The 27418-nt window shown below is 46.4% G+C and overlaps 1 protein-coding gene across 3 annotated transcripts in view; it reads right to left on the bottom strand.

Annotated features, from left to right (window-relative positions):
- LOC147610945 (uncharacterized) overlaps window positions 1-26256 on the bottom strand; it is a 50215-nt gene extending 23959 nt beyond the window's left edge. Inside the window, exons 1-4 of one of the 3 annotated variants that reach the window (XM_086785608.1) lie at window positions 26223-26256; window positions 25978-26080; window positions 25795-25902; window positions 16224-16391 (exon numbers count right to left, since the gene is read on the bottom strand). In XM_086785608.1, coding sequence (XP_086641734.1) covers window positions 16224-16391; window positions 25795-25902; window positions 25978-26070 — 369 coding nt within the window. In that variant the 5' untranslated portion in view covers window positions 26071-26080; window positions 26223-26256. The other 2 variants (XM_086785609.1, XM_086785607.1) reach the window with 2 other exon arrangements.
- Between the last annotated feature and the right edge of the window lie 1162 nt (window positions 26257-27418).

Here is a 27418-nt window from a genome sequence, read left to right as displayed (position 1 = left end):
CAACCACCCCCTCTGAATCCGGAACCACAAAGCCTGGAGAATGCACCTCCTTCTACAAGTAATCAACTGCCACTTGCCTGGCTTTCTGAGAGGTCCCCGTGGAAAGAACATCCTCATCTTCAGGAGTTTCTTTGTCCCGAATGCTACGAGACATCAGAGCATAAGTTACCTGTTCAGTTTTCTCTGACTGACAAACACAAGAACCACCAACATCAATACTGGAAAGTTCCTGCCAACTGCTGCCATCAACTGGCAAGCTATCCACCATCTGGTCCCGGAAAGCCTACACCTGCAACGTATCCACACTTAAGTGGCCATTACCAGACTGCCACTCGTCACAAAACTGAGGACCTGGGAGAGAGTGCTGAAAGCTTGTAAACTCTATTCTCCACTCCGCCTTTCCAAACCACTTGGCCTGTTGCTTTGTCCCGGAGAGCAACAAAATGCTCATCAAACTCCACCCGTACGCCAGTCTTGCAAACCTGATGCACTGACAACAAATGAAAACCAAGTGACGGAACATACAATACATGGGAAAAATGCTTCCCTCCTCTGTCATCGGAAACTATCTCCAACCTGCCCTCACTGTGTAAACTGGGATAGTGGATGTATCCCCAGTAAGAATGTGACCAGAATATCTGTAGAGATCCCGTAAATCTAACGGGAAGGAGTCGTGTGCCTAGAAGCACCACTGTCTAGAATCCACTCCCGAGTATCCGTTGCGGAGAATCCTCCAACCTCCTCCCTGCTTGAAGAAAATGAAACATCGGTGTCCATCACAAAAGCCGGAGTCTTCATGATTGCTGTTGAGGAATCTTCACCCTTCTCGGTCTTCAGCTTGGGACACCGCCTCCCATAGTGGCCCTTCTCACCACAATCATTACAAGTCCTCTCTGCCTTTAGTTTCTCGCGGTCAGCGACGGACTTCTTCTCAAAAGACTTCTCCGATGAAGCCTTCCCTTTGCCCGTGTTACGGCCTTTCGACCGTTGGCCAGTTAAGGCCTCCGAACCTCCACCCTGAGGAGGTTTCGTGAATCGTTCCCCCTGGTCCAAGACCATGGGCATAAGCTCCTCCCACGTGATGGTGCTGAGCCTACCACTGATAATCAAAGACGAGTAAAATGTTAGTACTGAGAGGGCAAATGCGACAACAACGTTATGGCCATGTCCTCTGACGATATCTCCTTCCCAGCCTGAAGAACTTCCTGCTAAAGAGCCTGCAACTTGTTAATATGCTCCCGCATCGTCAACCACTTTGCAGGGCTCATAACCCGCATCTGTACTTCCAAGGAAATCCTCTTCATGGGCGATACCCTGTTGTAAAGAGAAGCCAAATGCTGCCATATACCTCTGGCCAGTGAATGGGAGAGATAATTAGGGTTAGGTTTTCATGTGGGAGACATACACACAGAGAAGCAACAAGGGAGAGAGAGAGAGTTGTGGGGATAAGTCAACTCACCAAGATGAGTGTGTGACTCCCCTATCACACATGTATATTGCACTAGTACACATAGTGCACTTAGTACATTAAAAGTACTAAGTGTACTATGTACTATAACTTATGGGCTTGTACACACTATAAGGGTGGGCATTATGCCTTTACCCCAACAACCTCCCACTTAAAGGCAAAGTGCCCTTAAATGAAGGAAAAGAAAAAATCAGCATGTACATGATAATATACAAGGCCATATCAAGGCTGAAACTGGCCTCATCCAATGCCCATCAAGTGTCTGCAATGAGCAAACCGCTCCGGAGGCAAACTCTTTGTCAACAGATCAGCCGGGTTGTCATCCGTATGAATCTTAACAAGCTGAATTTGCTTGTTCTCTATCACCTCTCTGATGAAGTGATACTTCACATCCACATGCTTCGTCTTTGCATGAAAGACAGGGTTCTTTGCCAACTGGATGGCACTCTGACTGTCACAATGCAACAATGGAATATCCCCTGTATAACCCAAATCAACCACTAACCGAGATAGCCATAATGCCTCCTTGCAAGCCTCTGTGGCTGCAATATACTCGGCCTCTGTAGTAGATAAGGCAGTGCACTTCTGCATCCTGGATATCCATGACACAGCACCTCCTGTGAATGTAAACACATAACCGGTAGTAGACTTCCGGTTATCTGGATGACCGGCATAATCCGAATCCGTGTAACCATGCACTAATGCATCCTGTTTGCCAAAACAAATGCACGTATCCTGTGTGCCCTTCAGGTATCTCATGACACCTTTCACTGCTTCCCAATGCTTCTTGCCAGGGTTGGCCATGTATCTAGAAACCACTCCCACTGCAAATGCAATGTCCGGCCTAGTAGCAACCATGGCATACATGAGACTGCCACAAGCTGAAGCATACGGAATCTTGGCCATATCAGCCCTGCCACTATCTGACTGTGGGCTATCCATAGCACTGAATTTCACATATGGAGGCAAAGGAGTACTAGTCTTCTTCCCCCCGTCCATATCGAACCTCTGCAAAACTTTGCCAATGTATTCCTTCTGAGACAAATACAACACATGCTGATTTCTGTCCCGAAGTATCCGCATACCCAAAATGTGATTTGCATCACCCAAATCCTTCATATCAAAGGTTTGATGCAGCCTCTGCTTCAAGGCATCCATCTCCTTACGAGATTTCCCGGCAATCAACATATCATCAACATACAAGATGAGGATCAATAGACTGCCATCCAAAGCTTTCTTGGTGTATAAGCAGTGATCTATGTCACTTCTCCTGAATTTCTGGGATTTCATGAATGTATCAAATTTATGATACCATTCTCTTGGTGCCTGTTTGAGCCCATAAAGACTCTTTTTCAGCTTGCATACAAGCTTCTCCTTTCCACTTACTGCATAACCCTCTGGCTGTTGCATATATATCTCCTCATGGAGATCACCGTGAAGAAAAGTAGTCTTCACATCCATCTGAATCAAGTCCAGATCATCATGAGCAACCAAAGCTAATACAGCTCTAAGTGTGGTCATTTTGACCACTGGAGAGAAGATCTCATCAAAGTCCACACCATATTCCTGCTTGAAGCCCTTAGCCACTAGCCTGGCTTTGTATCTTGGCTTTGCATCAGGTGCAACTTTAAGCCTGTAAACCCACTTGCATGGCAAAACCTTCTTGCCTGCAGGCAAATGCACCAACTTCCATGTTCCATTTTTGTGCAGAGAATCCATCTCTGACTTCATGGCACGCTCCCAAAGAGCTTTGTCTGCCCTCTGTAAAGCCTCCTTATAACATGAGGGCTCCCCACAGTCAGTGAGCATCAAGTAGTCAACCCCTGGAACAAACCTGTCAGGGGCTCTTGAGGGTCTTGTGGACCTCCGTACCCAATGACCATCATTTGCAGGTTGCTGTCCAGCCTGCATATCACCCATTGGTGGCTCCTGTTCCATGCCATAAGGCTGAAACATCATGCCCGGTATCTCCTCTAGCTGTGGCATATCCATAGGGATATCTTCTGCCATCTCTGGCTGTCCATTTGGACCATTTTCAGCACCATTTAAGGGCTGGTTTTGCTGCTGTAATGGCTGATTTACAGCCCTTGGTTGTTGTCCATGATGTCCATCATCATCAAAGATGACTCTGCCAGGCTCCTTATACATGCATGTTTCATCAAAAATGACATCATTGCTGCGTATAATCTTTCTATTCACGGGATCCCAAAGTCTATACCCCATTTCACCTCTGTCACCATATCCTAGGAATATGCATTTGTGAGACTTAGGATCAAGTTTGGTGCGCATTCCCCTGCGTATGTGCACGTACGCAACGCAACCAAACACTCTCAAGTGCTTGTATGACGGAGGCTTCCCTGTCCATACTTCTTCTGGCACTTTCCCACCAAGCCTCGTGTTAGGTGACCTGTTTATAAGATGAACGGCTGTCATAACAGCTTCAACCCAAAAACCATGAGGTAATGCAGCATGTGACAACATAGAACGGACCTTCTCCTGAATGGTCCTGTTCATCCTCTCTGCTGTCCCGTTTTGTGGAGGATCATAAGGAGTAGAGAGCTCCCTCTTGATGCCTTTAGCATCACAAAAGTCCTGAAACTGTTTGGACATATACTCTCCACCATTGTCGGAACACAAAGCCTTCAGTGTTCTGCCACTTTGATTCTCAACAAGAGCAACAAACTTCTCAAACACTGAGAATGTATCACTCTTCAAACGAAGAGGATAAACCCACACCTTGCCTGTGGCATCATCAATAAAAGACAAAATATTTTGCCCCTCCCAAAGAAAGCTGAGGCATCTCACATACATCTGTATGCACAAGCTCTAACTGAGCATCTTTCTGTCCAAGAGCTTTCTTGTGGGGGCACTGCAGTTGCCTGCCATATATACAATGCTCACAAAACTAAAAACTTGAAAACTTTAGAGAAGGCAAGTAACCCAAACGAGACAATTGCTCCATTCCCTTGACACTCATGTGTCCCAACCGGCTATGCCACATAGAAATTTGCGGCAGCTCGGTTGCATTTACATTAGCATGGTGACAAACACCTGCATGCATGAAGTAAAGAGTGTCCACCTTAGAGCCTCTGGCAACAACCAGTGAGCCCTTACTAATCTTCCACTTTCCACGACCAAATGTGGTAACATAATCAGCATCATCAAGCTGTCCAGTAGAAAGCAGATTCTTCTTGATCTCAGGCACATGCCTGACATCATGGAGCATAAGCTGTGAGCCATCTGAAAACACAAGCCTCACATCACCTCTGCCAAGAATCTTGCATGCATGGTTATCACCCAAATAAACTACTCCTTCATTGCCAGCAGTATACCTGACAAACAAGTCTCTGCAACCTGTGACATGAAAGGAGGCACCTGAATCAATGATCCATGAGTGCATACCATGACCATCTCCTGTAAGAAGTGAACGGGCATCAAGTGAAGACGTGAATAGGACCTCATCCTCACTGTCACCTGCATGTGACACATTGATTTCTTCAATCTTGACTCCACTTTTGCCCTTTGGCTTTACATCTTTGGCTTCATCTTTGTCTTTGTCTTTGCCTTTTCCCTTTTCCTTTTGATCATTTTTCCATTTGTAGCATTGCTTTTTGATGTGTCCCTTCTTGCCACAATAATGGCATTCCAAGTCCTTTTTGGAGCGGGACTTGCTCCTTCCCCGTTCTTGGCTTTTACCCCTTTCCTGGGATCTCCCACGTGCATTCATTGCATTGGACTTTCCAACAGAGTTGTTTTTCCTGTTCATCTCTTCTTGAAGAAGAGCACCCTCAACATCTGCATATGACAGCATAGCATTCGAATTGCTAGTGGCTGTCCTGAAAGTGTCCCAACTCTCTGGCAAAGTGCATAAGAGAAGTGGCTTTGAACTCATCGTCCATTGCCAACTTTTGATTAATGACCTGGCTGACAATACCATTAAACTCATTTAGATGGGCTGCCATAGAAGCCCCTTCCTTCATCTGAAGACCTATGAGTTTCTTCAACCAATACACTTTGCTTGAGGCACTTTGCTGGGCATTCAAGTCCTACAATCTCTGCCACATTCCCCAAGCTGTCTTCTCTTCACGAATGCTAAAAAGTAAAGAGTCTGACACAGATAACATGATAGTAGATCTTGCCAGCTCATCCATATCTTCCCACTCTTCAGCAGTAAGAGAAGCGGGCTTTACACCCCTTCCTTTGATAGGCTTGTGCTGCTTCTTCTGGAGCAATACATTGTAGCACTGGGTTTGCCAAATATCATAGTTATGTGAGCCTTCAAGCTTCTTGATGTGAAGCAATGAAGAGCTCTCACCTATGGTTGCCATAGCAATATGCAACCTGTCAATGCCTGACTCCCTGCAAAATGTGCAAACACTGCACCAAAAGCACACAAAGTGCTCACAGTTGTTCTCCCAAGCTTTATCTCCCACTGCGGAAGCAAGAATGCAACTTTTCTCCCACTGTATGTGATGAAATCACAAAAATCTGGTTGCTGTAGATTTAGGACAGCACCTTAAATGTGCTCTGTTGCCCTTCCAAAGTACTGTACAACAGCACCAAGTGCTCACCAATGCTGTACCAAACCTGTACTGGCAAGTACAGCAGCTGAAATTGAGATTTTTGCTCACTCAAATCAATGTGCAGCCATGCCAAAAGTTGTACAAAGCTGTACCAAATCTGTACCAGCAGGTACAGTAGCAATAAATGCTCTCCTGGCTGTCCAAATGAGTGAAAATCAGACTTTTACAGTCCCGAACACTGCATACAACAGTCCCGAACAGAAATTGGGCAAAAGCCCCTTGACTGCAGCTGATTTCTGAGGATTCAAGGCATAAAACTCTTGCCTACTGCTTTGCCAAGCTTAACAAGCATAAAATCTTGAAAAGCCCCTTGATTTAAGATCAATTGCTGATCATACATGGTACATTGACGCACATGAAGGCATCCAGAGTCTTCACGGTGCTTCCCCCTGGCCACATATACATCCAATACATGAAAGCCCCTTGTTTTACAGGCACATTGAGTGCTTGACAGGCATCAACACGTTGCCCAAAGCATCAACTGCGAGTGCCTGCATGCAAATCAATCCAATCGGCACAAAAGCCCCTTGATTTGCACTGCAATTTGCTGCAATTTTGCCCGAATGTGCGATTTCTCACATCATACAGCATGTATGAATGCTTAATTGTACAATTACATCAAAAGCCCCAAATTTCGACATCCAATTTCCTGCAAATTGATCCTGATTGTGACCAATGTCACCCAATTTTGCCAATTTTGCTCAAAATTGAGCAATTCGGCACTTGTACCTGCTCAATTGATGATTGTACCTGCTCAATTGCAAATTGGACATGCAAATTCCAAAAAATTGAAGCAAATACCTCAGGTAATTTTCTGATTTTTTTGTTGCAGGAAAGGGGGTTTGCTGATGCTGCTGCAGAAAGGGTGCTTCACGTGTGTTGATGCTGGAAGAGGAAAGAAGACCTGAATCCCTCTTTCGCCTTGTCTCTCACTGTGGGGTTGGCGATGGGCAAATGCAGCATTTTGCTGAAAAGCTCTCAAAAATCTCACGCAGAGGAGTGGTGGAGAAATTGCTGGAAACCCCTTCCTCCCACGTGCGGGCCTTCTGGATGTGGATGGTGGCGTCCGTGTCGACTTGGGTTCCCACGGAGGCGAAAGAGCGCGTGAAGCGATGCAAAGCTGGGGCTGCCCGGCGGATGGATAGCGCGGACTTCATGCTGCCCTTCCTTTCGCACTAATGATTCGCTACGGGTACTCACTCACGCCTGCTTGCTGCCTTCGCCTATCCGCCTAGCTGTTGGCTACCTGGGCTTCGCTAGTACACGCACCACAGCTACTCCTCATGGGAGGGGGTGACGCGGGCTCTCTCCTCCTCCTCGCCGGATACCTCAGCTTCCAGGCTTTTAAGAAAAGGATCCAACTCCTACATAGCGTTTCTGCTCGAAACAGTTCTGTCAATGGCCTTGACTTGGGTGATGGGGCAGCGCTATCTGGCCACAGTGCAGCAACGTAAGCAGGCTGTTGACGGGTGGACTGCAATGAACCTTGTTGGAAGGAAACTGCACATGCAGAGAGCTGCAGGCTGGCTCTGATACCAGTTGAATGGGAGAGATAATTAGGGTTAGGTTTTCATGTGGGAGACATACACACAGAGAAGCAACAAGGGAGAGAGAGAGAGTTGTGGGGATAAGTCAACTCACCAAGATGAGTGTGTGACTCCCCTATCACACATGTATATTGCACTAGTACACATAGTGCACTTAGTACATTAAAAGTACTAAGTGTACTATGTACTATAACTTATGGGCTTGTACACACTATAAGGGTGGGCATTATGCCTTTACCCCAACAGCCAGCGTCATATGCTTTACATGATTGATTACCTGCGGTGTGCAGTTGAGAAAGATAAACGAACGGACCCTGGCGTTGACACGATCCCACATCTGTGCCTATGCCTCTCGGTCCCTTCGGATCGACGGTAACTCCCCTTCCTCTACTTCCGGCCGTGGAACCCCAACAACGATGAAATCAGCGAGGTCGTAAGACTCCAGAATAGATTCCATCATAACCTTCCATATGCCATAGTTGTTCCCGTCCAACTGACGGTCCACCGGGAACCTGGGGAGTGTAGGGATCTTCACATGCCTCTCGGCCATCTCTAACAAATCTGCCATTGCGGGGGGTGAACTTTAGTCGTGTGAATGGGGAGGGTGAGTGGGAACAAAACCTGAAGACGAAGCTGCACTTGCTGCACCCTGCTTCGCCACATCCCGAACGGGCCACAAGGGTCCCCAAACAGCACTAAAAACACAAACAGTCCCACTCCTCGGGGGGGGTGAACTTGGTCTTCTGAAGGGAGGGTGGGTGGGAAACACAATGAAGATAAGGCTTGAACTGCTTACTCCTCGCTTCTCCACGTCCCGCACGGTCCGCCAATGCCTTCGAACAGCACCAATCACGAAGAGTCCCGAATCTCCAAGTCTCCCGTAAGCTCTTCCAAGGTCTTCAAGGGCTTCAACAGCCCCGCAAGCTATCCACGTCTCCAAGATCTTCAAACAGCCTTGTGCTCTAATACCATGTCGGAATGCACAGCGGAATATGAGACACAACTGAGAGCAAGCACGTGCAGGACTCCACGCTGAACAAAGGCCCATGTAGAAGACAAGCGCCAGCCCGCAACAAACTGAACTGGGGGAAGAAACCAAAACACAAACGTTTTTTAAGTCTTTGCAAGAGAGGTTGGTGAGGTTCCATGTACCTCCACAGAAGAGATTGAGGTGTCCATATACTCGGCCATAAATCAGTTCAGAAAAGGAAGCACCTATACAAAGTCTGAGAGCAATAGATGGTGGGATGAGTACTTATGACACATGAGAGTTGATGACGGAAGGGATGCATGGGTAGGAAACACCAAAGTATACAGTTCAGGCATAGTCACAAGGAACGGGGGACGTTAACGGGGGACGGGGACGGGGACGGGGACGGCCATAAGTAGGGAACGGGGACGGGGGAGGGAACGGCACTCAAAAAATACTTTTTTTAAAAGTTTTTCTACTCTACACTTATTCTACTTCGGAAGTATATCAAAATGAGCACAAATTTACATAAAATGGTAAGCTTTTGAGTCATATTAACACCGGATGGTGGCCGATTGTGGCCAGATAGCATGAGACGTTTCTGGAGAAGGTTGGCACACTGCCAACCAGACTACATGCATATGCGGTGAGTAACCGTGAGTTATTATACACCTACTGCATATGGGCTGTAAATTCTGGGTCCGTTGCCGCGCGCAGTTTCACACTAGCCTACTTGGGGGAAGGTGCGGAGGGGGGCATGAGCCCCTCTCTGCAGGGGGTCCGGCCCGAAGATAACACAGATAACACAGATATCAAAAATCAAATACTTATAGTACTACCAGATAGTACTACCAGATGTGCTAGTGCGGATTCCTAATGCAAGGCTCTCTTTTAATTTGTGTGAGGGTATAGATAGCAATGTAAGGGTGCTTTGATGCTTGACATCTAGAAGACTTCCTTTGCACAAAGGTTATGCTTAAAAACTTCTTGAAAAGGGTGTTTGAAATTTGCTTGAAGAGGGCGTTCCTATGTTCTAGCGCAAAGGACCCCCTTTAGGGTTCATTCAACATAATTTGCGCAATGTATCCAAGATTATATCTATCTACCTATGTATCTATCTATCTTTCTTTCTTTCTATCTACCTATCTATCTATCTAATTATCTATCTATCTATCTATCTAACTAATTATCACTCTATGTATCTATCTATCTCTTTATCTATCTATCTATCTATCTTTCTATCTATCTATCTATCTAAGGCTGTGTGATGGGCTCATTGCCCGTTTGACAATCCTTTTCAAAATTTCCGTCTTTAAAAAAAAAACAAAGATGGACTCAAGAGACCTCTAGAAAAAAGCTCCGCTTGCTTGCTTGCTATGACAAGGCAGCAAAAATGTCAAGAAAGTAAAAAGATAATGGCAATCTCACTCTGCGTCAGAAGGCGAGGAAGCCGAGAAGGCACTCATCGAACATACATCCAGCGTCGCGGACCATTAAATGTTGAAGAGACTTTTCGTTCACTTAGACGAAGAGATGGCCAGAGACACTCACAATTCAAACCATGGCTTCCAAGCCTGTGCGGAGATCTCCACGGAAGCATCAGAGCTCTTTGCAACTTGGAGAGTCGTCTGAAACAGGGTGTTCCAGTTTGCAATTTCAGGAACTCAGGGAACAGTTTTTGACACATGCAGAGATGGGTCCAGAAGAAGGTTTCAACTGGATTACAAGCGTGCCCTCAAGCGAGTGTCAGAATGAATTTGCAGCTTTGCGGGAATCCATGCAGCGTCGGATAGTTCCTCCTAAGGAACGAGGGACTATGTTGAATATGGTGAGCGATCTAGAAAGATGGCTACCTGTATCCGCAGAATGGGACGGCTTGCGACCCAATGAAGTGCGTGACTCGATGAAAATGGTGTTTCCGGATTGGGATGATTACCACATTGCAACCTTGATGGAAACTTTAAGGGCCAACGCTTCTAGACCATCTAAAAAGCTTGGTAAGCTAATTTCTACTCATCTCATCTTCTCTTTATCTCTGGTCGACTCTGAGAATCTCTATTATTGGTAGGTTCGGATTTTGGATCGAGCTCCTCAACATCCTCAGCAAGGAACTTAGTTCGTTTTCAAGAAATAGGTGTGCGTGCACTTGATTCTGAAATAGATATCACCCTGGTAGACCCATTGGATGATTCTAAAGCAGAAATCCTTTGGCCTACAAAGGATTGGATTATCAACTTGACTCCCGAAAAATCGATGGTGCAAATGCTAGAAGGCATGGAATTTAGAGATTGCACATTTGAACTTATGGATACAGGCAATTTTGACAGTGTTTGTGGCAGAGGCTTGAAGCCAGACCTGGTTTTGAAGCTCAAAGGCCATAATTTAGCCACTTATTGCACTGGTGCACTAATTTGCTTGCATTCTAAGGGTGAACGAAGCAGAGTGAATAACAACGGATCGATTGGTGAAGCGGTGGTTTATGGTAGTCGATTTCTCAAAGAAGCTGGACCTTTGAGACAGTTCATCTATGTAGGTGTCACGGACTTGAAGGAGATTATATGGCTCAAAGTTTTGGAAGGCGGAAACTCCACTACTCGCTCTGCATGGACAACAAGAGTTAGGCAGAGTCTATGTGCTTTTTTATGTGCTGCTCCGGCTACCCTTGGTTTGCAGGTGGATGCCCAAGAACTGAAATTGCCAACTACTTGGCAGTGGAAGCGAACACTAGGTTTTGGCAATTTCAGTTCTTGGGCATCCACCTGCAAACCAAGGGTAGCCGGAGCAGCACATAAAAAAGCACATAGACTCTGCCTAACTCTTGTTGTCCATGCAGAGCGAGTAGTGGAGTTTCCGCCTTCCAAAACTTTGAGCCATATAATCTCCTTCAAGTCCGTGACACCTACATAGATGAACTGTCTCAAAGGTCCAGCTTCTTTGAGAAATCGACTACCATAAACCACCGCTTCACCAATCGATCCGTTGTTATTCACTCTGCTTCGTTCACCCTTAGAATGCAAGCAAATTAGTGCACCAGTGCAATAAGTGGCTAAATTATGGCCTTTGAGCTTCAAAACCAGGTCTGGCTTCAAGCCTCTGCCACAAACACTGTCAAAATTGCCTGTATCCACAAGTTCAAATGTGCAATCTCTAAATTCCATGCCTTCTAGCATTTGCACCATCGATTTTTCGGGAGTCAAGTTAATAATCCAATCCTTTGTAGGCCAAAGGATTTCTGCTTTAGAATCATCCAATGGGTCTACCAGGGTGATATCTATTTTAGAATCAAGTGCACGCACACCTATTTCTTGAAAACGAACTAAGTTCCCTGCTGAGGATGTTGAGGAGCTCGATCCAAAATCCGAACCTACAACAATAGAGATTCTCAGAGTCGACCAGAGATAAAGAGAAGATGAGATGAGTAGAAATTAGCTTACCAAGCTTTTTAGATGGTCTAGAAGTGTTGGCCCTTAAAGTTCCCATCAAGGTTGCAATGTGGTAATCATCCCAATCCGGAAACACCATTTTCATCCAGTCACGCACTTCATTGGGTCGCAAGCCGTCCCATTCTGCGGATACAGGTAGCCATCTTTCTAGATCGCTCACCATATTCAACATAGTCCCTCGTTCCTTAGGAGGAACTATCCGACGCTGTATGGATTCCCGCAAAGCTGCAAATTCATTCTGACACTCGCTTGAGGGCACACTTGTAATCCAGTTGAAACCTTCTTCTGGACCCATCTCTGCATGTGTCAAAAACTGTTCCCTGAGTTCCTGAAACTGCAAACTGGAACCCCCTATTTCAGACGACTCTCCAAGTTGCAGAGAGCTCTGATGCTTCCGTGGAGATCTCCGCACAGGCTTGGAAGCCATGGTTTGAATTGTGAGTGTCTCTGGCCATCTCTTCGTCTAAGTGAACGAAAAGTCTCTTCAACATTTAATGGTCCGCGACGCTGGATGTATGTTCGATGAGTGCCTTCTCGGCTTCCTCGCCTTCTGACGCAGAGTGAGATTGCCATTATCTTTTTACTTTCTTGACATTTTTGCTGCCTTGTCATAGCAAGCAAGCAAGCGGAGCTTTTTTCTAGAGGTCTCTTGAGTCCATCTTTGTTTTTTTTTTTAAGACGGAAATTTTGAAAAGGATTGTCAAACGGGCAATGCGCCCATCACACAGCCTTAGATAGATAGATAGATAGATAAAGAGATAGATAGATACATAGAGTGATAATTAGTTAGATAGATAGATAGATAGATAATTAGATAGGTAGATAGAAAGAAAGATAGATAGATAGATACATAGGTAGATAAATATAATCTCGGATACATTGCGCAGATTATGTTGAATGAACCCTAAAGGGGGTCCTTTGCGCTAGAACATAGGAACGCCCTCTTCAAGCAAATTTCAAACACCCTTTTCAAGAAATTTTTAAGCATAACCTTTGTGCAAAGGAAGTCTTCTAGATGTCAAGAATCTGTGTAAACCAAAGCTACCAAGATGCAAGCAAGTAGGTCCACTAGCAGACTCCCCCCCGGCCCGAAGGGCCGTTTACGCTAAAGCCTAAACTCCATGCTTGTAGCCTTGTAGCCTTGTTCTTATATAGATATTAGATAGGCAAGAGAGAGGCAAGGGCAAGTGAGAGAGAGAGAGAGGCAAGGGCCAAGCCTCAAGGGCCAAGGCCCAAGGCCCCAAGGCTCAAGCCTAAAGGCCAAACCTCAAGGCAAGAGAGAGGCAAGGGCCAAGGCCCAAGGCCCAAGGCCCAAGGCCCAAGCCTCAAAGGCTCAAGGTCTCCCCAAACGGCTAGAAACGGCCCCGCAAACGGCTAGAAACAAGCAAAAGAAACCATAGAATGGCTCCCTGCCGTCCCCCCACAGGGCTGTCCCCCACAGCCGTCCCTGTTCCTACTGCTGTCCCCTTCACCGTCCCTTGTGAGGGACGCCTCCAGGGGGACGTCCGTCCGTCCCCTGCCGTCCCCGTCCCGTCGCCGTCCCGGCGTTCCAAGCCTCCTCCCCTCCGTCCCCTGTGACTATGAGTTCAGGGCGTCAAAAAGTATTATCCCTCGGCGACTTCAGAGATTACAATGCATAGAGTGACCACACACTCCAAAAAAAGCATACTTGGCTCCAGAAAGGCTTCTCCAATAAACACTCCTCAAAAAGCTCCACATCATCCTGTTTCTATGTAAGAAAGTACCACGTGTCCTTTCGAGGTAGCTCCAACACTTTTCATGCTATCTAGGCAAAAAGGCCAACATCTTCTCATAAGCGCCTATGTCCAGGCCATGCAGCCACGTGTGCTTCATTAATCACCACCAACACTCCATGCTATTCAGGGACAAATCCGGCACCTTCTGCTGTGCGCCCAAGTTCAGATCTTCAGCCATGAAGAGAGGCATCCCCCTCACATTCGGGCATGCCCAGCTTTTGGGGATCAAACGATGGGAGATTTGCAGCAGTATTGCTGCATGGCATACTTGGTGAGCCCATTGTAGCAAGACCATTGAGGGCACCTACACCCCACCAGTGGAGTCCATCTAGAGCATATGGCTCGATATCATTCACCCCCTCCGTGGAAACTGGGGGAAGCTTCAGGGTGGCTTTGATCGCATCCTGAAGCGCTGCGAGGCCTTCCTACGGACTTGGCATCACGGCCCGTTTCTCACTGACACTAGTGGTGAGCCCACCTGACACTTAAGACCACCAGTATGGTTGCCCCCCCTCCCTTCTTGTCATTCTTCGCTCCCTCTATGGAGCTGAGTTTGTACTTGGCATGCGTGGCTGTTCTTTTTGGTAGCTAATAGAAGGATCTCTTTTCCAGGGGGGGGGAAAAAGCTGACTACTTATTCCTCACCCCCTTGCTGTTCACTGCAACAGAACTTCACATACAGGAACTACATATGAGTCTTTCATCAATGAGCACTACCACACGAGAGGCCATATCCCATAGTGTGTCCCTCCTGGTGACACTACATGCATGACGACTCCTAGCTCCCTCATAGTGTGTCCTTACTGGTGATACTACATGCATGACGACTCCTCGTTCATTGTTACATATGCATGTGAACATGTATGGCCTCTGGGCTAGTCTGTTAAGATCAAAAGGCCAATTCGTGTGCTTAATAACATAGAAAGAGGATGGCAGATGAAAGTGAGCATATGGGTAGGCTGTAGAATACACTGCCATGCAAGCAGATGTACCACCAGCCTTGCCTTGCCGCATGAGTGGCAGGGAACACACACCTTCATAGACCTTCCCAGCAGAAAAGGTGCCCGAAACAAGCCCATTTTCAGCATCTTACAGGCAGGCGAATGGCAGGTAAGGGCCACTTGTGACCCCCCACATGTGGGCCAGACATGGGCAGGCATGATGCAGGCCAGCTAACTTGGTAGCCTAATGGTCCTTTACAGCAGTCCGACCAGACGGACTTGCTTGGGGCCGAATGTTTGCTTATAAAAGAGCAACTCTAGCCTCTAGGTCATATTTTCCCCACAACAGTCCTTCATCCCTCCTCCGGAACCATCAGGGCAGCAAATCCAGCCTCTAAAGCAGCCCAAACAGCGGCAGCTTCTGCCTGCAGCAATTTCCACCAGCAGCTTGAAATGGACTACATCAGTTTCATGCTCTCTGAGCCCCTTTCTTCAGCACAAAGTGAGGCATTTTCCTGAAAAGAAGTGCTTATAGTTTGCTCCATTCCCAACCCCTCAGTACACCAAGAAACATAGCTTGCAAAATATGCTAAACCATATGCTATACATCAGCATGCTGTAGAGGTTTACAGCCTGAGCTGTGCAGGCTGCGGCACCAAGGATGAAGAACACCACTAGATTCAACCTTGACCTGCATGTTTTGGGAGACGGGCAAAAATTGACGAGGCTGCTCCTTGATGGTTGCTCTAGAAGTAAGTACATGAGAAGGGTAGGACCCTTAAATAGGGCTCAGCAATGTGCAGGTCAGCCACCAGCAATAGGCTGGTCAACCTCCAGGTGTAAAAGCAGTGTTTGTTTGGCATCCTGTTTGGCTACTCAACATCATCTACGCAGGCACAATACAAGCTACGGGAGGAAGAAAAAGGAGCTCAAGCAGGTTGCTCCTCACTCCAGAAGTGATTAAGAAAAGGAGCCTTTTTTTTGAAGGCTTCAACCTATGCTACTGTGGTTGGCCAGAAGCACTCCACGAAGTCAACCTGCTGCTGCACATTAATCACCCTGTCTGGGTACCAAATAGGTACCAAGTCCATCACATATGCCCACCACTCAGGCATGTGAATTACTGCACCACGATGCTATAATCTCCCCATATGGTCCTCCATTGACTGCCTGTCTACTGGCTGTCCCACCTGGAAACCTTCAATCTCAGGGTCTGCATAGGAGCTGGAGATGTGTCACGCAAGCGCAATAAGTGTATATTGCAATCCATATGATATCACACAGCAAGATGTAGTTTATTTACTGTGAGTTCTTCCTGTAAGCACAAGTCTCTCAGTGTGGATGCAGACTCAGAAAACCTTGCAAGTTTTGCTTGACCATGTGTACGAAACAATCCATGATAAAAAGTATTTTGAATCCCCGACGAAATTTAAAAGCATGTCTCAGGCAATACTAATTAAAAACTAACTGATAAAGTTGCAATGAAGGAATCAATCTGGAAAAAGTATACGTACTCCTTCAGCAGCCCATCCATTTTTGAAGGAAAACTCACAAGGTTCTATACCCCTGCAATCGAAGCACATGATGGGAACATACTTTCCGGTCTCGCTGTCTTCAACAGTGTAGGGCTTCCCTTTGCCTTCCACCATGCTGACTGAGCCTTCCCTGCCACAAAACTTGCACTAGGGGACAGAAATTTCTAGTAAGGTTTTACGTTCTGTGACCATAAGCACCTGTGTGTGGGCACACACCCACAGCATGTGTGTGCATGCATACCTACATGCTTACATTTATACAAGCACATGCATGTCTGGGTATAAGCGCACACAGGCACATGTAAGTAAATATCAGATACAGATGCATGAATCCGTGAGAACGTTACAGTTAAACATTCATATGTCTACATATAGGCATCTATTTGGTTTATAGAGAGACGTATAGCTGTACGCATACATGGGATGAGTAATGATGAGCCATGAGAGCTCATACATCTACACCTAAATACACGTGAACTAGTGTTGTCAAGGTATGTGTGTATGTATGTATGTGTGATTATATGTAAGCATGCATGTAAGTGAGTGAATAAATGTAAGTATACATGTATGTATGCATGGACGTGTGTGTATGTATGTAATATGTATACTGTGTGAAAATGTACCTAAACCATGCAGCCCAAAAAGGGCCGACTTCTTTGCTTGGCCGACTTCTTTGCTGGGCACTTTAATTCTCATATATAAATGAGACCCTTCGCTTGTCCTCGGCTCACCAACTGACGTGCAGGTGCATCTGCGTTTTCTCATCATCGCAACGTTCCATCTGCTCATGTGCTGGTCGCCTCACATCAGCACTCCAACACTTGTGTACAGGTCGCCTCACGTCTGAATTACCACTGCTTGCTGGTCAGCACACAAGGCGACACCTACATCAGCTTCTATTGCATCGCTTACAGCCAGGTCATGCGCTGATTTGACTGCAACTTGATGCCGCCTACAGCCAGTCTCAACAGCAGCGTTAACTGCTATTGGTCTGGGCGCCTACATCAGCTTTTCTGCATCGCCTACTTAAGGTGACGAACTGGGCGTTTACATCAGCTTTTCTGCATCGCCTTCTTTAGGTTGACTTCGTCACCTTCATCAGGTTACCAGCAGCGTTAACTTCACCTACTACATCGCCTACACCAAGTTCACTTTGTCGTCTACATCGAGTGATCTCCGACATGTGCTTCAGGCTTATATCGGCGCTTACATCAGGGTTACTCCAGCTTTGTTAACCTCGTTTTATGGGACAGCAGTTCTTTCTGCTTATCCGGAGTCTCACATAAAGCTCCTGTACTGGACTTCATCTTTTATATTGACGACACCATTGCATACTGTGTATTTTACTCTGATCTTTCATATATTTGGTTCTTTGGTCTCTTTTGCCCTCACATGGTATTAGAGCTATCGTGAGCAAAGGGATCGAAGACCTAGAAAGAACACACCATGGATCGCCTACCCTCGATTCCGGAGGATCAGCTTTTCATACCAGATACTGACTCCCCTTATTCCGATATAGATCACACAGAGGATGAAACTCCTTATTCACTGGAGAGCCCTGTTCGAGGTCTTTCATTGGACATGACCAGCCTACTTTTACCCACGCACCCTCTTCACCCTTGGTGTATGGTTTTTCTTCTCCAAGCTTATCAGCCATCACTTCCAGAGGAGGATACATGCCCACAGCCAGTGTGCCAGTATTGGACCCAGGTATTCAGCCTCAACTGGAGAGCTCTGCTTCTCACTCTAGCCGACAAACTGGACTTCGGTATGGGGCTCTTTCTCAGGAAGGACACGTACCTCCTCGATCCTTCGGAGATCCATCATCTCTGTCGGTGACCGCGTCAGGTTCGTATGTGCCTATTAGTACATATGTTCCTAACTCTGTATGGGTATCTTCTTCTGTGGCACAGGTTCAACAAACGGTACCATCAACTACCCTCGATCCCTGGAATTTTGTGACCCCTAATAGAGGAGGGTCTAGGAGTATAACTCATTCTCCGACTTCTGGTGTTCAAGGAGGTAACACTGTTTTCTCCTCTGGTTCACTTTTTGTTCCAACTCCTAATGTGTTATGGTTCACTTTCTGTTCCAACTCCTAATGTGTTATGGAATACTACCCAAATTCAAACTCAAAACCCTCCCTCCCAACCCATACCTCTTCCTACTAGTGTTGGCATGCAGTCATCACTGCCTGCACCTCTTTTGGGTCCTGCGTATGGTTTCCACCCATCCCACTTAGCTTTTAACATGTCTCCCTCTGTCACTGCAGTCTCACCCAGCATTCCAAGGTATCAGGTGGTTTACCAACCCATCGCTGGCAGCACTGGTGTTTTTTCCAACTATGTGCCCTATCCACGGTTCGTACCTCAACCTAGTATTCCTCCTACGATGAGTACCCAAAACTTGATTCCCTCTCATGGAGAACCCACGACAGGTCCTTCATCCATGCCTGGTCTTGGTGGGCTGTCGGGTTTCTCTCAACACTTACACTCTGGATATGGCCACCAACCTTCCTGAACTCCCCCACCATCTCCCTTTCATGTTTCCATGTCCAGAAATGCTTTCACAGAAAAGACTCATTTTAACGGGTCTAATTATACAACCTGGGCTAATCTTATGGAACAAGTTTTCACATCCCAAGGTTCCTGGAACCTCGTAAAGGGCCTTGTCCCAAAACCCCACCCTTCTCTCGTACCTCCTGACGTCATTAGCCATTGGGAGGCTAGAAATGCCACTGCTATAGTGGAGCTCATGCAAGGCCTGCTGCCTGAGTTCCATTCTCAATTCCAGCAGTTCCCCTATGTCTCTGACAAATGGGCACATCTCGCCGAGAGAGATGCCGCATGTGATCGTACGCGCCGCATTGATCTTGAGCATCAAATTCAAATTTTCTCTATCAAAGAAGGAGATGACCTAACCGTCAAAGTTGCTGAATATCGGCGCCTTAATGCCGAGTTTGCCACCACTGGCTCTGCCAAGTCCCAGGAAGATCAGGTTATCACTCTTTTAAACAAGTTGCCTCCTAGCTTCTTCACTTTTGTCACACAAACCATTAGTTTAGAGCCTATGCCTAACCTATATGAGTGTGAATGCCAACTCTTGCGTTTTGCTAGGTTGCATGACCAATTTCATCCCAAGAAGTCATCCTCTCCCTCCACTCAAGAGGGGGCCCTTGTGTCCAATACAACCTCTACTCAAAAAGGACAGCAAGGGAAAGGGAATAGCATCTTAGGAAATGAAGGCAAATCTTCTAGCAACCACACTGATTCCAAAAATCATGCCTCCACACCCATTCCCTACTGGCAAAATATTCCCAAAAAGAATAGATTTTGCACCTCTTGCCAAATACCTGGCCATGTTGATGATGAGTGTGTTTTTAAAAACAAGGAAAATAGAGGCAATAACTCCAACCCTACTACCTCCACCCGCCAAAACAACCAAGGTGGTAGCAATGCCCCAAATTGGCGATTCAAAGGGGTACCAATCCAGCACCGACTCTACCAAGCTCCCCTCCACAGACCCAACAAGGAAATGGTTCTACTTGGCCACGTTCCTCCCACTGGCGAGCTAATAGTCAGGTTGCTCACGCCCCACCTTCCCAGTTAGTTTCTTTCACCATTCCCGAAGAGATGTCTGACTGGTCTTCCCTCACACCTCATCCTGGCTCCTCGGCCAACATTGCTCAGGTCACTCTTAAGATTGATTCCCGCCACCACTCCACCAAAAGGAAGAAATGAAGGCCTAAACAAGGCCATCCGCAGGGAAAGGCCTCTGCCCTCATTCAGATTTGTCAATTATCTGATAATCCCTCCGTGCCCATTATTGAGGCCCATCCAACTCTTCCCTGTGGTCATCCTGTCACTTGGGTAGTTGACAGTGGCGCTACTCACCATATGGCACGTAATGCTGACATTTTCATTTCTCAACGTCCCGTTAAGGGAGAAGTTCGATGTGGCAACAACACAATGATGCCCATAAAATCCATTAGCACTGTCTTATTTGACACCAGCACTGGCCCCAACCATGCTACCTTGGACAATGTCTATCTTGTCCCTAATTTAGGTCTCAACCTTCTTTCTGTCTCCCAGCTTACCCAACTCGATCATGGTGTTTACTTCAACAAACGAGTTGTTGAGGTAATTGATGAAACTACTGGTCTTGTTGCTGCCAAAGGACAAGCTCAGAAGGATGGTTTGTACCGACTGTCCACTTTTCTAACTGAGCCTTCTTCTGTTGACTCAGAGTTTCATGGGGTTCGGGCCTATGTTACCCAAGCTCCTTCCGACATTGAACGACTATGGCACTTTCGCTATGGTCATTTACCCTATTCCACTCTCTATGAGCTATCTCGAGACAAGTTAGTTGAAGGTATACCCAACCTCAAACTGACAAAGGATGTCTGTCAACCTTGTCAACTGGGTAAACAACATCGTACCTCATTCCCACAACACGCTACTCATCGGGCCTCGGGAATCCTCCGGTTGATTCATTTCGACTTGAGTGGTCAATCCCCAACCCCTTCCTTGAATGGATCTCTATACTACATGCTGATTGTTGATGATTATTCAAGGTACATGTGGGTATATTTCTTAAAGCATAAATTTAACGCTTTCCAATACTTTTCCACATGGGTTCGTGTCACGTGCATCCCGCACTTGGATGACACGTAGACATATTTGTAGAGAAGGTGCAAGACCTGGGATGGTGAACTGGTCCCATGTGAGCCCAGTCCGGGACGACCAGTCCGAGACGACCAGTCCGGGATGAGTCAGCCAGGGATCCATCTCAGTTGTCCGAGGTCAGGTATGCATTGTCCTGCACAGGAGTCTAAGGTCACGTGTGCACTGTCTTGCACATGAAATAGTGCCAGTCCGCGCTGTGAGTCTCCCTCTGGAATGATGTCAGTGATTCTGTGTATCTGGTATGGTACCGGATGCCAGATCACTGAGTAGTTAGTTAGGGTTTGCTTTTAGAACAAGGGGCCAGCCCATAGGGCTACCCCGGGTCTTTGTGTGGGCATGGGGATAGTGTGGAACCACCCCCATGAGGGCCAGGAAGGCCCTAGCTGAACCCACCAGCCATGGAGGGGCTGTAGGACAGCCTAGGGGCAGGCTAAAGGTAGACATTCAGGAGATGCAACCTTTGCATGGCTGTAGGGCAGGTATGGGGCAGCCCATACAGGCTGCCCAGCCTTCAAGATGTTTGCAAAAGCATTGTCTAGCCATCCAGAATCAGACGCATGATGCCCAACCAATTAGGGAAAAAAACGCAGCATTTCATGTGATTTATTTCAGCATTAAATGCTGAAAGCTCAGTCGTTGGGAACATTTTACGCTGGCCGCCTGGTTTAGAACTGGCCGACTGCTATTGTTGGAGTAGTATAAAAGGGTGAGCCCACAATCCCATTATCTCATCTCATTTCTCACCAAGAGCTCAAGCATAAAGAGACTAGACAAGCCAAGAAGGTGCTAAGCAAAGGGGTGAAGGACTGCAGGTCAAGGGCAGGGCATTTCCAGCCAAGAAAGGTGGAGGATTTCTGTATTTTCTTTCAGATTTACATCATTCTAATAAAGCAAATACACCATCCGTGGTGGGGGCCCTACAGAGGGTATTTGGGACCCAATACTCTCTCTCTCTCTCTCTCTCTCTCTCTCTCTCTCTCTCTCTCTATTTTCTGCACATCTTCATTCAGTTTGTGCATTAATTCCGTCGCGAAAAGAGTGCTTGATTTCTCAGCATTGAAGTTACCGATTCTCCTCCGAAGCTTCCGCATGCTACAGTTCGGTTAGTCACCAATCAAATGGGCGTCTCCATTGGGACTGCTCATAGTGACAATGGGGGTGAATTTATCTCCCATCAATTTTCTCAGTTCTTGCAAGATCATGGCATTCAACGCCAACTCACCTCCACCAACTCTCCCCCACAGAATGGAATGGTCAAGCGCAAGAACCGAACGGTCATGGATATGGCACGCTCCATGCTTTTTGCAGCTGAGCTGCCTGAACGTCTCTGGTCAGAATCGGTCAACACTGCGGTGTATCTTCTGAACCATTGCCCCACGGTTGCTATTCCGCACAGGACCCCGTTTGAGGCTTTCTTTGGCGAGAAGCCAACCGTTTCCCACTTTCGTGTTTTTGGATGTCGAGCATATACTCACACTCCGAATAATACAAGGGGCAAGCTTGAGCCAAGGAGTGAGTTGCTCATTTTTGTGGGTTACTCTTCTGAATCAAAGGCTTACAAAGTTTTTGATCCAAGATCAAACAAAGTTCGTCAAGACATTGTCTTTGATGAGCGAGACTTACTTTGCCTTCCGCTACCCATACCAACTGAACAAGAATCTCAGACTGTGCCAAATGAACCCCATCAGTTACCTACAAATCCTCCTCTTGAGGAGGCTTCCTCCTCTCGTCAACCACCCAGGGACCCTTTACCTCGCTGGTATCAACAAACCATCCATGATTCTGGTGTACTTCCCTTTGATATTCCTTTGGACGGTCCTCTCGTCGATCCACCAGACTCGCCTCTCGTGCCTCATTTGCCTCTGTTTTTTCCGCAGACTATGTGGCACATGATGAGCCAACTTCGTGGAAAGATGCTATTAAAATTCCATCTTGGAAACAGGCAATGGAACTCGAACTTGAAAGCATTGACCATAATGGCACATGGTCCCTTGTGGATCACCCTCGTCATAAGGTCGTCATTGGAACCAAATGGATTTTCCGCACCAAATTTAAAGCCGACGATATACCCTGGACAAATACAAAGCCCGGCTTGCCGTGCAAGGCTTTCGCCAAAAAGAAGGCATTGATTTCGACGAGACTTGTGCTCCCACTGCTCGAATGACCACAATCCATCTTTTACTCAATCTGGCTGCCCACCATAAATGGCCAATCTACCAGATGGATGTTAAGAGTGCTTTTTTAAATGGCATTCTTCAAGAGGAGGTCTATGTTGACCAACCTCCGGGATTCCCTCTCCCTGGTCTTGAGGATAAAGTTTTTCGCCTACATAAAGCTCTTTATGGGCTTAAACAAGCACCCAAGGTGTGGTATCATCGCATCAACAAATTTTTTCACGGCCAAGGTTTTCACCCATCACACTGTGACCCCAATCTCTATATTCACACTGATCAGGTGCTGGTTTGCTACCTTGTTCTGTATGTCCATGACCTAATAATTTCAGGTTCCCATCAAGACAAAATGATTGATATCATGGCACAGCTTAGACAAACTTTTGAGATGACTGATCTTGGCCTTCTCTCATATTTCCTTGGCATGGAGGTGATCCAACATCCTGATGGTATTTTCGTATCTCAACAGAACTACTGTCTCCAACTCATTACTTCCTATTTTCTTGATGGTGCTATCCCTGTGGCCACTCCATTGGATCCCACCGTTAAACTATCAAAGGAAGTGGACTCACCTCACCTCCACATGAAGAGCGAGCCTACCGACAAGTGGTTGGGAAACTTATTTGGCTCACAAATTCTCGTCTTGATATCTCCTATTGTACCTCCATTTTAAGCCAGTATTTCAATGCTCCAAAGGAGCCACACTGGAGTTCAGCAATGAGGGTTGTTCGCTATCTAGCAAGTACCTATTTGTATGGACTTCACTACAGTCGCGGGATCTCCTTGCACGGTTACACGGACTCCGACTGGGCTGTGACCTCGATTCTCGACGTTCTCATGGTGGTTATTTGTTCTCCCTTGGATCTCCTTGCACAGAATCTCCTTACAATCGCGGGATCTCCTTGCACGGTTACACGGACTCCAACTAGACTGGTGACCTCGATTCTCGACATTCTCATGGTGGTTATTTGTTCTCCCTCGGATCTGCCCCTTTCTCTTGGTCTAGCAAAAAGCAGGATACTATTGCAAGTTCTTCAGCAGAGGCCGAATACCGGGCCCTCTATAATGCCACCACTGAGGTTATGTATCTTCGTCAACTTCTTTCCGACATGCGCGTCTCCATCGACACCGCCTCTACCATCTTCGTTGGCAGTCAGAGTGCGATCGCTCTTGCTGGCAACCCTATTTTTTCTAATCGTACCAAGCATGTGGGTGTTCATTTTCACTTTAACAGGGAACAGGTTGAGCTTGGTACCATCCGACTCCACTACAATTCTACGACGGACAACCAAGCAAACATCCCAACGAAGTCCGTCGACCACCCCATTCTTGAGCGTCTTTGAAAAATCGGATTGGCATCAGTCCACCACCATCACCCTCCGCTCATTGAGAGGGGGATCTGCCTCTCCCTTCATTTTTTACCATTTTTGTATAGGGCACATGAGTTAGTGAAAACCTCATGAGGGCACGGCTCCTGTGAAAACCCACTGCATTGCATTTTTTTCATCATGCATTCCCTATGCACAGCATTTTGTTTTATGTGTTTGGGGCGCATGTATGAATGAAAACCCAAAAAAAGGCATTCCTGCATGTGAAAACCTCTTGCATTGTGACATTCATTCCAGTACTTCTCAATCCCAGATGCCGTACCCTGGTCAAAGCACACAAATCCTCATCTTTGACAACCATCTTTTTCCCCTCATCTTCTCTCATGATCCCTTTTTGGTCTGAGAGGGGATGTGTGAAAATGTACCTAAACCATGCAACCCAAAAAGGGCCGACTTCTTTGTTTGGCCGACTTCTTTGCTGGGCACTTTAATTCTCATATATAAATGAGACCCTTCGCTTGTCCTCGGCTCACCAACTGACGTGCAGGCGCATCTGCGTTTTCTCATCATCGCAACGTTCCATCTGCACATGTGTTGGTCGCCTCACATCAGCGGTCCAACACTTGTACAGGTCGCCTCACGTATATATTACCACTGCTTGCTGGTCAGCACACAAGTCGATGCCTACATCAACTTCTATTGCATCGCTTACAGCCAGGTCATGCGCTGATTTGACTGCAACTTGATGCCGCCTACAACCAGTCTCAACAGCAGCATTAACTACTATTGGTCTGGGCGCCTACATCAGCTTTTCTGCATCGCCGACTTTAGGTGATGAACTGGGCGCCTACATCAGCTTTTCTGCATCGCCTTCTTTAGGTTGACTTCGTCACCTTCATCAGGTTACCAGCAGCATTAACTTCACATACTACATCGCCTACACCAAGTTCACTTTGTCATCTACATCGAGTGATCTCCGACGTGTGCTTCAGGCTTATATCGGCACTTACATCAAGGTTACTCCAGCTTTGTTAACCTCGTTTTATGGGACAGCAGTTTTTTCTGCTTATCCGGAGTCTCACATAGAGCTCCTGTGCTGGACGTCATCTGTTATATTGACAACACCATTGCATACTATGTATTTTACTCTGATCTTTCATATATTTGGTTCTTTGGTCTCTTTTGCCCTCACATATACATGTATGTATGTGTGTATGTTTGTATGTATGCATGGATGGTGTGTATGTATGTAATATGTATGTATGTATTCATGGTATGTGAGTGTATAAACGTGAGTATGCATGTATGCATGCATGGATGTGTGTGTCTATGTATGTATGCATGTAAGTAAGGAAACAAAAACTACCTTTTGCACTAGATGGGCTTTGCCTCGGCTGTTGGGCACATCAACTTGTTCAGACGCAGTGACGCAGGAGAACTTCTCTGAAACTTCGCCACAGCTGCCACATTTCACCTGTCACGCGAACAAAGTGGGCACGATGAGAGTGGGATTAGAAGAACTCGCCAAAGCTTGGCAGATTTCCAGTACCTTGAAGAAGTAGGTGAACTCGGAGGCATCTTCGGGGCGTAAATCCGTGAGGCTGTCCAGTTCTGCTTTGATCTCCAATGAGAGTAATACCATCTTGAGACTCCTGAAAAATGACGCTATAATTTCAAATGGTTCCAAGACTTCTTCTTTTATCATAAAACCGACTTCTATTAACTAAAACTAGTACTCAACCCTCGCGTTGCTGGTGCTGCGGTATGTAAAAGACATTAAGAAGCGAAACGTACGAATGAAAGTTGGAATAAAACCGGTATGTAAAAGACATTAAGAAGCGAAACGTACGAATGGAAGTTGGAATACAACCGGAATACAAAGAGTCAATCGAATACAAAGGGTCAATTGAAGGGATTTTTTCCTCTTATTTTTTAGAAATCCAGGATTTCTTTTTTCTCTCCTCTCCTTGTGCCTTGGTTGTGCATGGTTAATATGTAATAGATAAACCATATAAATCTCCCTTAGGAGAAGAAAATATTTTGGTTCCACTCTCTCCCATAAATCTAGTGTGTTTTGTCTGCTCTAGAAGAATAGTGTATGAGGGCCTAGGTGGCCAAAAGATGTCACTCCATATATTGCAAATACAGTGGTTGTCATAAACCTGAATTTCCTCAAAGGCCTCTGAACATCTGGTCTTACAGACATGTCATGGCGTGGTACTAGCAGTAATCTCCTAAGTGGTGTCGATACTCAACGAAGGTGGTGTGTATCATAACTGAGGATATCCTGAGCTGTGCCCCTATGGACGAGTATAACAAGATCTACTCCCTTGCCCTCAAAAAGAAGGTGGTGTGCATCGTAACTGGGGATATCCTAAGCTATGCCCCTATGGACAAGTATAAAAAGATCTACTCCCTTGCCCTCAAAAAGAAGCTATGGGGGCCAAACTGAGTTAACCATGCAATAGCAGCAACTAAGCTAACCATGCAATAGCACCCCACGTTATATAGAGAGGATCACTCCTCAATCTAGTTCTTCCAAGACTTGGAATGAGTATTAATGCTCATTTACATGTATCATAACAACATCCAAAAGAAACCACATCCATTAAACATCTATGGTATGATCTTTATAAAAGGTGGTTTTAGTGGTATGTTGTAGATGCTTTACACTATTGTTGCATATTCACTCAAAGTGAAACATTAGTAATTAAACCCCCTATTTCTCGGGGTGTTAATTAATGTCAGGTTGAACCTTAAGCATTTCCTAAGTTCTGCAACCTTGGTAAGACGGCCACGTGGAAACCTTAAGCATTTCCTAAGTTTTGCAACCTTGGTAAGGCTACCACGTGGCAAACCCACCCCCCTCTTCGCGCACTACCTCTCCCCCTCCCAACATTGTATGCCTACACCTACCTAACTACATCACCACCGCAGTCTCCTCTTTACAAAGCCTACTCCATCCCCTAGGCACCCCACCCATCACCATC

This window comes from Cibotium barometz, chromosome 48 (genome assembly GCF_041138505.1).
Source record: "Cibotium barometz isolate CiBa-2024 chromosome 48, ASM4113850v1, whole genome shotgun sequence".
Classification (NCBI taxonomy): domain Eukaryota; kingdom Viridiplantae; phylum Streptophyta; class Polypodiopsida; order Cyatheales; family Cibotiaceae; genus Cibotium; species Cibotium barometz.
Note: the sequence above shows the minus strand (reverse complement) of the source record. Positions and strands in the feature narration are given on the sequence as shown.